At 46.2% G+C, this 13,009-nt stretch overlaps 1 protein-coding gene across 3 annotated transcripts; it reads right to left on the bottom strand.

Moving 5' to 3' along the window:
- Positions 1 to 467: 467 nt before the first annotated feature.
- On the bottom strand, positions 468 to 12,922 carry PIGZ (phosphatidylinositol glycan anchor biosynthesis class Z (Gwada blood group)). Of its 3 annotated transcripts, XM_077929558.1 has the most exons (5): positions 12,097 to 12,922; positions 6,181 to 6,262; positions 4,371 to 4,563; positions 2,314 to 3,927; positions 468 to 1,423 (listed from the first exon to the last, which is right to left on the bottom strand). In XM_077929558.1, the coding sequence occupies exons 3-4, from the start codon at positions 4,489 to 4,491 to the stop codon at positions 2,321 to 2,323; spliced, it is 1,728 nt and encodes a 575-aa protein (XP_077785684.1). In that variant the 5' UTR covers positions 4,492 to 4,563; positions 6,181 to 6,262; positions 12,097 to 12,922; the 3' UTR covers positions 468 to 1,423; positions 2,314 to 2,320. The 3 variants fall into 3 exon arrangements, with proteins under 3 accessions (XP_077785684.1, XP_028587824.2, XP_028587821.2); XM_028731991.2 differs by having other exon boundaries at positions 468 to 3,927; positions 12,097 to 12,921; XM_028731988.2 differs by lacking the exon at positions 6,181 to 6,262 and having other exon boundaries at positions 468 to 3,927; positions 12,097 to 12,921.
- Positions 12,923 to 13,009: the final 87 nt, after the last annotated feature.

Below are 13,009 nucleotides of genomic sequence, written 5' to 3' on the forward strand. Positions count from 1 at the left end.
TTTTTCTGGGGCCAGTACACTAGATGCATTGGGCCCTCTAATCCACCTGCAATAGAGGACACTGATTTGCATAATAATTGCAAATGCTTTTGAGTCATGCAAAATTATGTGATTTCTTGCAGGTGGTGTGGAGGCCCCAAAAATAAATTGGTGGTGACACAAGTAATAAGACAGAATGTGAATAGATGAAGCTTTCCCCATAATTGTATTTCTATTCTGCAAAAGGCTGACCTGTTGAATTTCTGCCTGCTACACAGCTGGTAAAGGCAGTAGAGCCAGGGGCATGCTTTGTGAGGATATTATTTATTATTATTAATTTTATTACCCATCCTTCACCAGTGGGCTTACAGCACTCTAAATCTCAAAACTGAGGACAGTTACAATCACAGGAATAGAGTGGGCTCTGAAAATGCAGGTGTCAAGGCTATGGTAAATGTATGTAGAGCTTGTTTTTAGGAAGAATAGACTAAGTATTTGTTCATTTATTGTATCCCACCACGTGTCCTAAAACACCTCAGGGTAGTTTACAAAACAAAAAAACAGCAATTACATTTTTTTAAAAAACCAGCATTTAAAATTATTATTAAACCAAAACTATCCTAAATCACAACAACGGGCAACAGTATCATAACAGCAGAATCACAGAATCGTAGGCTTGAAAAGGACCCACAAGGCTCATCTAGTCCAACCCCTTGCAATACACAGATATACACAGCTACCAAAATTCCCAATACAGATTCCACAATAGGGGAACAACCACTTGTATCTAATCTAACCTCAGAGGACCGCTTAGTTATGAAGGGCTTAGGACCAAGGGAGGCTTACACCTGGGTGCTCAAACCTTTGCAATGGTCATAATTTAAAATTATGCCCAGAAACCAAGGGAAAGCTACTGCCGGGGCTGGCCCAATACATTTTGGGTTTTTTTTTAAAAAAATAATATTTATTAAAGTTTCAAACAAAGTTACAATAATACAAAAAAAAACCAAAAATAAAAAAGAGAAAATAAAATACAAAAAAAACAGGAAAAATAGAATAACAATTAAAAACAAATCAGTATTTCCATATCTTATCTTTCGTTCACTTGTTTCCCGGACCTCCTCACACCTCCCTTTTTTGCATCCCAAATCAGTTAATTAATTCAGCAAATCCTTTCCCTCTTTGTTCTTATCTTAATCCTTTATCTTAATATAGTTTTACTTCAAATTCCCATCTATTAACAATCCATTTTTACATAGACCTTAATAACATTGCTGCTAAAACCACTTAACTTCATTCCAACATCATTCTAACATTCATTAATTTTACAATATTTCTGTAAATAGTCTTTAAATTTCTTCCAATCTTCTTCCACCGACTCTTCTCCCTGGTCTCAGATTCTGCCAGTCATCTCCGCCAGTTCCATATAGTCCATCACCTTCATCTGCAATACATTTTGTCACCTGAGGCAAACCATAAAATTCCCCCACACCTGGGAAGAAGGCGGTGGCAGAGTTTTACGTCAGGGATAAGGGTGGAAGGAGACCAGAAGCGCTTTCTGTTCCCCAAGAGGCTGCTGGGGAGGGGGGCAGATCTAAAGCACTCTGCAGCTGTCACTGCCAGCACAGCAGCAGCAGCAGTGGGCAATGCGTTCCTTGGAGGCTGGATTTGCTGCTCTTGTGGCTTCTGCCAGCCGAGGCGGCCAATTTCTGTGTCTTCTAGTGGAGAATTCACATTGCCATCTGGGTTAGAAAGGATGCCAGAAGTGTTTGCACATTGTTGCAGGGGGAGTGGCGGTGTTGCTCCAGAAGGAAGCCACGAGGGTTGCTGTGGCAGAGACTGACCCAAGGCATTTCATCTGGAGGATTTGAGGGTGCTAAATAGCAGCTCCCCACCTCAGTACAGTCTTACGACATATCTTGATTTTGGACACTTTCATTTTCTAGCAGATAATGTTCCATGCCATCAATACTGATGCAATCATGTGCCCTTTGGTCCCTTACTAACAAAGGAGGAGTTTGGCAGTGGCAACTGCGGTGCATAAAGCAAACTTTTTGCAAGGGCCTCTTTCTGGCTTCCAAACGCAAAGAGCACCTTTCAAAGGCAGTTGCCACAAGTGCCCTTCAACTTGGAAGTTGAAGAAAGGAAATGGGTTGCTTGTGGTGACACAGGACTGTGACACAGTGTTTGGTGGGTGAGGTGTATTGGGAGATTTCTACCAGCAAATGGGAGCTACAAAATGCACCTGGTCTATATAGGGCTGAGAATAACGAGGGTTGTTGTGGACTGCATGTTTGTGCGCCAAATGTTCTTTAGCTTCTTTGCTTAGCTCACCTTGATGCTAGATGCTCTTTTGATTTCTCTCCAGATACAGGATATGCAGTCCTAACTGGCTTCTCCACTTTTCACTAAGGAGAAAGGACATTTGTGGTGGGTCTTCCATCGTCAGATGTGGAAATATTACTGTCTCCTTCTTGACCAGTAATGGACATTGCTCTATTATGGTTCTGACGGTGCCTGGGATGATAACCAGCACCTGGCAAGTCATTTCCTTGCCCAGCTCTCTATTGAGACAGGCAGGACCATTCACTATGGATCCCAGAATCTGGCAAAGGAAGCTTTTCTCGGCCCCAGCCATGTCGACCAGCTCCACCAGCGTGTTGCTCTTGTTAACATTAAGCAGAAACCTGGGAGGCATGTAGGTCCGAGCAAAGAGTAGTGTGTAGTGTGTGCGATGGCTCAGGGACTCTGGGGAATGGGTGAGCTGCTCTAAGTGGAAGAGGCAAGGGACTATGCCTCCCTGGTGGAAGCAGCCAAAGAAAAGGGCACCACAGAGATTGAACACAAGGTTGATGGATTTCCACTGCTGGGCCTGTCTATGCTGCGTGGCCAAAAGGACCAGAGGCAAGATGAGAGGGATGAGGAAGCGAGGTTCTTGATGGCTGAATAAAGAAAGAAGTGCCAGAGGGATAAAATAGAAAGCCAGCAGTGCCAGCCTGCCTTCTGGGCATGTGATGGCTGAATGTGAGCTCCTCTTCAAGGCCTTCAACCACATAAATTGGCTGATGTGCACTTTCAGGAGTTTGATGCCATTGCTAACAGCTTCTACATGAAGGATCCCAAAAAGCAGGACCCCGTTAACGGCAAAATGTGTAAGATGCGGGTGAGTCCCGTGTTGTGCCAGGTTATCAGGGTTGAGGTTATAGGTGAGGAAGTTCAAGGGGGTCACAACGACACTCTGGCGCAGCCTGGCAAGGATGCTCAGTGGGCTGGCCTCATAAAAGCTGTGCAGGCTAAGTCCTGACAGGGGAGAAGTGAAATACCAGGTGTCAGCAGCTATGAAGAAAACAGCAGTGAAGGCGGCACTTGGGGCAAGACAGAGAACATGCTGTATTGTTCTTCTAACGCTTGGCTGGCATGTAGCACCTGCACATACCCAATGCAACAGCGGCACCAAAGCAAATGCCAGAAACGTTGGCCTGTTAAAAAATCCAGCAACTATGATCATCCCAATAAGTCTGTGATTTAGAGGATTCTGCCACCGACAGGCTGAGGCCGAGGTTTCGCTGGCTGCTTTTGAAGACACTAGTAGAAGCAGCAAGGCAAAGAGAAGTCCTTCCACAGTGTTGGCAAAAGTCCTCGTGTAAAACACAAGTGTGACGTAGGAGCCAGCAAGCAGAGCCAGTGAGTTCCACGGATCCGCTCCCCACAGAGGAGCCAGCTGGTAAACACTGTAGTCCAGGATGAATGAAAAGATGGTGAGGAGGAGGCGGGGTGAGACGAGGAGGGTGTAGCTGGTGATGCAGCTGGTCGAGAGGCCCAGGTGCTGAAGGGCTTTGATGGCCCAGAAAGCAGCTCCAGATGTGATCAAGGGAAACACTACAGTCCTGCAAGGAGACTTGGGGAGGAATTCCCAGGGGTGGTAAACCTTTAAGTCCAAGATGCTGCCTGAGGAGGAGTGGGGAAAGGTTAACACAGGTAATAGCTGGAACCCTGTCAGCTAGAAACCAGCCCCCCGCCCCAGTGACCTGCAACATAAGATTAGAAAAGTTAAAAATAATTGAAGTCTTTGACTCACTAAAATAAAAACAAAGAAAGAATCTAATTAAAAGCAGAACCAACTGCAGAAGATCAATAATTCAGCAGACTCAGAATTGCTCTTGTTGCTCTTTATAAACCAGGCTGCCGATATGTGGCCTGTTTGGAACAATGGAGGAAATGGAAAGCAGCTCACTTGCCATGTGGTGGGGGCCCTAGAATTTAACTCGTCACCGACCCCCCCCCCTCCCAAAGACCTTTTTGAAACCAGGTATAAAGGACTGTCCACAAAGACTAGGTTTTGTAAAAACACAAAACCTTTTCATACCACATACATAAGATGTCAGCTTTACCTGCCATGACCTCTGGAGACTGGAAAAACTCATCTGGGTGCAGGTAGCCAGTCTGAGGAAGAAGACACCAGCCAACTCTAAGCATGCAGAGAACTCTCCAAAAGGTTTTGGGTGAAGCCATCACAGGTTCACCAGACCTGCCTGGATTGGAAGGTCTGGAAACAGCAGCAGTCCTGGTTGTCAAAAGCCAGCCCTGAAAAGGACAAAATACTTAAAGCACAAAACCCGATTGAGCATTGTTGGTGACAGAAATAATTCCTAGTTAGACAAATACTGACACCTTTTTCAAGCCTCACCCCTTAAGATAAAAAGTAAAGGTCCAACAATAATTTACAGTCTTTCCTCTTCCCTCCCCTCTCAAGAGCAAAGAAGAAAAAAGCAAGTTATAGCTGTATATCGTTTAAAATGTAGAAGAAGTGGTTACAGACAGTAAATCACCGGGGGGGGGGGGCATCTTAAAGATCAGTCACTTAAGCTTCTCAGTTTGACAACCCTACCCCCTTCCTTTATTTCTGATGGCAGACTTTTTATTTGTACCTTTATTTTTTCCAACAGCTTATTCCCATGCAAGGCAGCAACCATTTCCAGAGTAGACTCCCTTTTCGTTTTCCAGACAATACAACAAATAGTTCCAATAGGTTAAATAATTCACAATTAATCCTTTTGTTCCTTTGGTTAAAATTTTGGAAACTGACCACTCCTGAGACAGGGCAGCCTGCTGCTGGACTGTGTCAGAGCCCAGCGACCACGGCTCCACCACCGGGGCGACCTGGCTCCTCGTGGGACCAAGCAGGCCCGTTGGGAGCTTGTTTGGTCACCGCAGGACCCCTCAACGTCCTGGTCATCCCCAGGACCTTCTTCAGGGCTCTTGTTGCCTCCGGGCTACTCCAAAACTCCAAAAAAGCAGCAGCTTCTTTAAAAGAGGCCTTACCATCTGAAATAACTCTGCTGGTTGGCTCCTAGAGGATGCCATGCAAGCTGCAAACTGAGCCTTCTTCGCAGCCCACACTACCACATGGCACACCTGATTATGTGCTTTGTTCAGTTGGCTTCAGAGCACGACTTGAATCATTTGCACACTAATCTTTGTCCAGCTTGCTTCATAGTCCAGAGTTCTCCAGGATGCCAAGGGGCCACTTGAGTTTTACTAAGCTGGACAGGATACTTGGGGATAATTGTGTCATCGCATTGCATAGTGAGACCGGGGCTTTGACAGGATCACAGCTTTCCAAAACATATCAGTTCCATTAGCCTCTGAGGGCAGGCCATCTAAACAGGCCCACCAACCTTCCAGCAGGGAGTTGCCACTGGCATTCCAAGCTTTATTGGGCAATGATCCAACTATGAAAAGGGAGTGCATTTCACCCCAGCCCATCCTTTGTCTATTCCACATATCACTTTGGGCAAAGACTACAGCTCCTTGATGTAGACCAATGGCCACTTGAGAGAGTCGCATGAGCTGGCCTAGTGGGAGCCAACATAAGAATATTGAAGTCACCCAGAACTATCATCCTAGAGTCATCCATCAGTACCCCAGATATCACCTTGGCCAGCTCCATCAGAGAAGCTGCTGGGTGAAAGAGGTGGTCAACAGACCATCAGCATTCCCAGCCTGTCTCTTTGGACCAATGCCAGGCGGAGATTCTCTGAACCTGTCTAAAATCAAGAGTGGCTTTTTGGTAAAGGAGACGGTGCTTTATGCACAATAGCCACACACACACCCCTCAACCCTCCCCCACCGAGCCTTGTGCTGTACCAAGTACCCATATGGTCACAGCTGGGTATGGTCAAGCCCTCCCAGCTCACTCACCTAAGTCTCAGTAATGCAAGCCATGCCAGTCTCTTCATCCATGATAAAGTTGTAGATGATCATGGCCTTACTTTGCCCCACTCTGAACAACAAGAAGAAACATGTTGGCTAATAATATACCAACAATATTTTTATGACACTATACTGTTTCAAAGTCTACTCATGATGACAATTCCCCCTCCTTTATCAGCTGGTTTTATGATAATGTTAGTATCATTTGAGAAGTCATTAAGGCAGGCATGTTGGGACTTGGTTAAATTGTCCTGGGTCCTAGGGCTCCTCTTTTCAAGTTTATCCAAATCACAGATCACCAATTGATGAAACAAAGTGATGGAAGGATTAAAACTGGGCGGGATAAAAGATGATTTAGGTCTAAATTGCTGTGGCTGTTGATCTCTGATACCAAACATGTCACGTAACTTAATATTACACACAAATTTATGTAAATCTACCCTGGTGCAAAAAGCATTATAGTGAGGCTTAGGAACAAAATCGAGTCCCAGTTATAGGACCTGTTTTTCTTCTGTTGTTAAGGAATGAGAAGAACTGCTTACTATTAGTATTTTGTTTCATCGATGGGTGATTCAACCTCCAATGACAATGGGTAGATCACTGCCAGGCGTGGGGGTTTTTACTGTGAGTAGATTGCAGTCTCTTGGAAGTTGGACGTGCCTGACATATCCCATATATATTTCATGCATTCACCTGTGAAGCCAAGTTGAGGAGCTTCATAGTCACATACATAGTAGAATTAGATAGCTGATAAATCTCTTACTGATAAATTGTAGGAAAAACTAAGGGCACTCAAAATTAAAATCACTGAATCATAGAGTTGGAAAGGTTCCCAAGGATCATTCAAGGATCATCCCAGGAAATTCAACTAAAGCATCCTTGACAGATGGTTAAAAACTTTCAAGAAAGGAAAGTTCACCACTTCCCATTTCACTGTTGATCAGCTCTCGCTATCAGAAATTTCTTCCTGATGTTTAGTTGGAATCTCCTTTCCTGTAACTTGAAGTCACTGGTACCAGTCCTCCCCTCTGGAGCAGGAAAAATCAAACTTGCTCCATCTTCCATGTGACAGCCCATTAGATATTATCATATCTCTTCTCATTCCCGTCTTTTCCAGGCTAAATGTACCATTAACATATTCAACCATTCCTCATATGGCTTGGTTTCCAGACCCTTGACCATCTTGGTTGTCCTCATCTGCACACATTCCAGCTTGTCAATATCCTCCTTAAACTGTGGAGCCCAGAACCAGACATGAGATTCCAGGTTTGGTCTGAACAAGGCAGACGACTTACTTCCTCACTCTGGATACTATACTTCTGTTGATATAGGAATATGGGTGGTGCTGTGGTCTAAACCACTGAGCCTCTTGGGCTTGCCAATCAGAAGATTGGTGGTTCAAATCCGTGCAACGGGGTGAGCTCTGTCCTAGCTCCTGCCAACCTAGCAATTCGAAAGCACACCAGTGCAAGTAGATGAATAGGTACTGCTGCAGTGGGAAGGTAAACGGCATTTCCATGTGCTCTGGCTTTCATCACAGTGTCCTGTTGTGCCAGAAACAGTTTAGTCATGCTCACCACATGACTTGAAAAGCTGTCTGTGGACAAATACTGGCTCTCTCGGCCTGAAGCAAGTTGAGCGCCGCAGCCCCATAGTCGTCTTTGACTGGACTTAATCATCCCAAGATCCTTTACCTTTACCTTTTTATATTTCTGTTGATGCAGCCTAGAATAGTAGTACCTTTTCTTACTGCTGCATCACACTGTTGACTCTTCATCATCATCATAATTTATTTCTACCCCGCCCATCTGGCGGCTCCCAAGAGAATATTATTATTAATAATAATAAAGCGACAAAACATCAAACATGAAAAACTTCCCTAAACAGGGCTGCCTTCAGATGTCTTCTAAAAGTCAGGTAGTGGTTTATTTCTTGGCATCTGATGGGAGGGCATTCCACAGGGCGGGCACCACTACCGAGAAAACTCTCTGCCTGGTTCCCTGTTAAGCTTGTGGTCTACTAATATCCCTAGATCCTATTCACATGCATTACTAGTAAGCCCGGTGTCCCCCATTTTATATTTGTGCAGCTGGTTCTTCCTCCCTAAATGCGGAACCATACATTTGTCCCTATTGAAATTCACTTTGTTAGCCTGGACCCACCTCTCAAATCTGTTTAAGTCATTAATGAACACTCTTGGGGTTGTCAGTCAACTAGCTACAATCCACCTAAAAGTTACGTCATCCAGCCCCCACTTTACCAGCTTCTCCTCCATGGTGGCCTTTGTCAAAAACCTTACTGAAATCAAGATACACTATATCCACAGCATTCCCCTGATCCACCAAGCTTGTAACTCAATTTTTAAAAAAAGAAATGAGATTTATCTGGCACCACTTTTTTTAAAAAAAAACCATGCTGGTTCTTAGTAATCACAGCATCCTTTCCTAAGTGCTCACAGACCGACTGTTGAATTATCTGTTCTACAAGCTTTTCTGGTATCGATGTCAACCTCACCGGGCGGCAGTTACCTGGCTCTTCTTTTTTCCTCTTTTTGAAGATGGGGACATTTGCCCTCCTCCAGCCTGCAGGGACCTCACTTATTCTCCAAGAATTCTCAAAGATTTTAGACATAGATTGCATCTGCAAGCTCCTTTAGTACCCATTAGTACGAAGCTTGTTTCATGCTGCTCCTTATCATAAGACTCAAACCAATGGAAGAGTCCCACTAAACATGTGAAGAACTTTCTAACAGTGAGAACAGTGGAATAGACTCCCTTGGAAGGTGGTGGTCTCTCCTTCATTGAGGATTTTTCAACAGAGGTTGGGTGGCCATCTATCAGGGATTCTTCAGCTGTGATTCCAGCATTGCAGGGAGTTGAATTACATTTGTGGGTCTTTTCCAACTCTTCTATTTTAAGAGTTTATCGGTCTATGATGAAGGCTTTATACATCCAGCATCTTTAAGTGGGTATGATGCATCCCACACATACATGTCTTCTGCCTTGGTGGTACCTGCACCCAACTGTCATTTAATTGAGATTTCCCTGATTCACAGATACTGCAGTGAGGTGGGGAAAATCTAACATAAAACCAAATGTTACCAAATGGTGAGCATACTGAAGTGCATTGTGTGGGCATGTATTTTTACCCCTGTGATGTGATGGTTTGCTAGGTGCCATTTGTCCCCAAACCCCCCTTTCTGTTGGTGAGATGCTTTAGGTGAGTTGCTGGTGGCAGCAGTCATGACACACACCTAAAAAAACCAGTCTACTGTTTTGTGCATATTGGAAAACTTTGTATTTCCAAAATACATTTTAAAAATGGCTGCCAGCACAGGTAGTCAAATGCCCTCTCAGCAAAGCTCAGGGAGGGTGGGCTGGAACCCACACTTTTTACAGAAAGTATGTTCAACACACTGTTCTGCCAGAAAACTCACATCCATTTTTAAAAAGAAATTGGCCATGTACAAAGGCAAACAAATACTTCCATGTGTGCCCACAATGGACCTCAGATTTCTGGCACTCAGGGAGTGTGGGAAGTCCTGAGTGAGGGGACAATAGCCTCCAGGCAAGCACAACCTACTAGTGTGCTGGGAAACATTGAGGAGTTCAAGTAAAAGCGCTCATGTCAACAAATGTGAACAAAAGCCCACATGGAAAACATGGGATCTGTGTGACCCATGTGCATGTTATCACTCTGGTGTACCCACAGCCTAACACAAACTCCTGGATAGAGTTCTTCTGGGGCAGAGCAGGAGGGAATGAAGCCAGACCCAGAGATGTCTGGGGGAGGGTTTTACATAGGAAGCTGACGGATGCAGGGATTTTCATAAGGACAGTTCTCAATGAAGAATCTCTGGGTGCAAGATGTGGTACTGCATCAAAAGATTAGATTTCCTTATCTGGTCTGGAACAGCAAGGCAAAGAGCTGGGTGAGGGGGGAAGGCAAAGGTGGAGCAGAAAGGAAGAGAAGCTGGAGGAAGGAGTTGTGGAAGTACAGGAGTGTGTGGTGGAACAGCGTGGGATAACCAAGGGACCATAGCAGAGGTGCAAGAGATCACTCCATCCATCTGCTGTGACAGGACCATCTCATCAGACCTCTTCTCCCTCCATTGTCACTTGGGGGCAGCCATTCCATCAAACAGTCTTCATGGGAGACACGGGAGACACAAGGCTCTTTGCATCCACTTGGCTGGTGGTCCAGTGCCATTAGGCACTTACTGCCTCTGAGCTGCGCCACTGGCCAATAGAAATTGGTGCCCCAGTTCTGATTTTCCTCTTTCCTCCTTGTCCCTTTGTGTGTTGTGTTTTTCTTCAATTGTAAGCCTGAGTGGGGAGCATCTTCTGTGATTTTATGTAAGCTGCTCTGGGAACATTTATAATCTGTTCTTCAAATGCTCTAAATAAATAAACAATTACAGTAATAAAGCACCTGGGTTTAGACACAGGAGACACTCTGAATGCTTTATTCTTTTGTGTATGTTACTCTATTAATCCTGTTACACCTATAGCTGAATAAAACTTTTAAACTATTGGACTTGGACTGATCTATCACCACTGCCTGTTCAGATGGTGGGGAGGCATCAATGGACTCCAGGTTCAACGTTCAAGCAGAGGGTGTTGGGGTCACATTATATCTCACTGGAAGTTCTACTCTTCTGGAGGCTGCCTAAGGGGACCCAAACATCCATGTTACTTTGGTCACTGGGACACATGTAAGGTTTTACACTTAGGCAGAAATAACCAGCTGCACAAATATAAAATGGAGGACACCTGGGTTGCCAGTAGTACATGTGAAAAGGATCTAGGGATCTTAGCAGACCACAAGTTTAGAATGAGTCAACAATGTGATGCAGCTGCAGCAGCAAAAAAGAAAAAGAAAGAAAAGAAGAGGGGGGAGATGATGCTATTCTAGGCTGCATCACCAGTAGTATCCAGACTGAGGGAAGTACTGCTCTATTCTGCCTTGCTCAGACCACACCTGAAGTCTTGTGCCTGGTTCTGGGTGCCACAATTTAAGAAGGATATTGACAAGCTGGAATGTGTGCAGAGGAGGTCAACCAAGATGGTCAAGGGTCTGGAAACCAAGGCGTATGAGAAATGGTAAAGGGAACTGGATATGTTTAGCCTGGAGAAAAGGAGACTAAGAGAAATGATAGCCACCTTCAAATATCTAAAGGGTATCACATGGAAGATGGAACAAGTGAGTTTTCTCCTGGTCCAGAGGGTAGGGGTCAAACCAATGGCTTCAAGTTACAAGGAAGGAGATTCCGACTCCACATCAGGAAGAACTTTCTGACAGTAAGAGCTGTTTGACAGTGGAACAAACTCCTTCGAAAGGTGGTGGACTCTCCTTCCTCGGAGGTTTGAAAGCAGAGATTGAGCGGCCCTCTGTCATGGCTGCTTTAATGGAGATTCCTGCACTGCAGGGGGTGGGAATAAATGATCCTTGGCATTCCTTCCAACTCTAGACATTTCTTCCAACCTCTGGGCATTTTTTTTTTACCTGAGAACCTGGATACGGAATGTGAACCCCCTGGAAAGAGGAAAGAAAGTGACCAGATGAGAGCTGACTGTCCCCAGTCTTGGGGCCAGAGGGTGAGGATCCCTGTAAGCGGAAGGATGAGGCAGCACAGCGCAGTCACTTTCTTTCGCTCTAACCCAGGGCTTGCTGCTCTGTAGTGCTGTCTTTGTTATATTGCTCCATTATAGCAGATACAATAGATCCATTAGGCATATTTAATATCAGAAGGGCTAATCAGGGACGGGAAGAGGGTACTCCAATTGCCAGCCCTGGCCATGATGATTTGGTGGGCAGGCCAAGAAAGTGGGCAGACCTGTAATACAGCCCCCCCCCCCCTTAGCTTCTCTCCATTTTAAAGACCTCGTTGCCACATGAACGTACCCGTGAGCATTGAAGTACTGCTGTTAAATGCCAGTCCTATGCATGGTCGAACAGCAGCTGTTGAGGACATGGAGGAGGTTGGTGACCTGTCTTGCACCGACAAGATCTGGCTGGACCAGGCAAGCTGGATTCGTGGGACAGCATCTTCCACCTAGACTCCCTGACCAGGAAGCCATTTTTCCTGGAAGAGGCCATTGTAATGCCAATCTCCTTTGCAGGACTCCTTCTCTGTCAATGTATTGCCCATGCCGCTGCCAAGTTAGGAGTCTGCCTGAATTGGCAGAGGTGGCTTCAGATTCGGTGTTTCAGGCTGTCAGGCATTTTGCTCTTGGGGGCCTTCAGCACCACCAAGCACCCCCACACCCCCGGCCATCCCAAAGCATTGTGGCCCCTATGCCTGTGGCAGATCCCATTGGACTTGGGCTTCTCTGCTGCTGGGCAAAATGATGGCAATCCAAGAATGGGCGAAGCAGCTGTCGGTGTGGCTGGGCGAGGTCTGGCCATCCCGAGATCCCGAGCCCCGGCCCGCTTGGCGAGGCTGTCCGCTCCTGGCTCTCCAGGGCCCTTGTGGGCTTTGGCTTTCCTGCCGGCGCAGCTGGAGAGTCTAGCGAAGCGAAGCTCCTGCTCTGCAACACAGAGTCCGAGACGCCCACCCTCCCGGCCAAGCGGCGCCCGGAGCCTCCCAAGGGCCCTTCGGGGCCGCCCAGCTTAGGAACAGACTCGGTGCCCGGCGGCAGCGGCAGATCCCGGAGGGTCCTTCGGGTCGGGCCTCCTGCTCGCCCAGGGGAAGCCCCCCAGCAGCGGCGCTCCTTCGGCCGGAGCGAGCGCCACCCCCTCCCGCCCCTTCGGAGGCGCCCACCTCCCAGGCCGCGCTTTCTCTCCCGGCCACGGCCACCATTCACACGTTCTGGAG

Source organism: Podarcis muralis, chromosome 6, assembly GCF_964188315.1.
Source record: "Podarcis muralis chromosome 6, rPodMur119.hap1.1, whole genome shotgun sequence".
Classification (NCBI taxonomy): Eukaryota; Metazoa; Chordata; class Lepidosauria; order Squamata; family Lacertidae; genus Podarcis; species Podarcis muralis.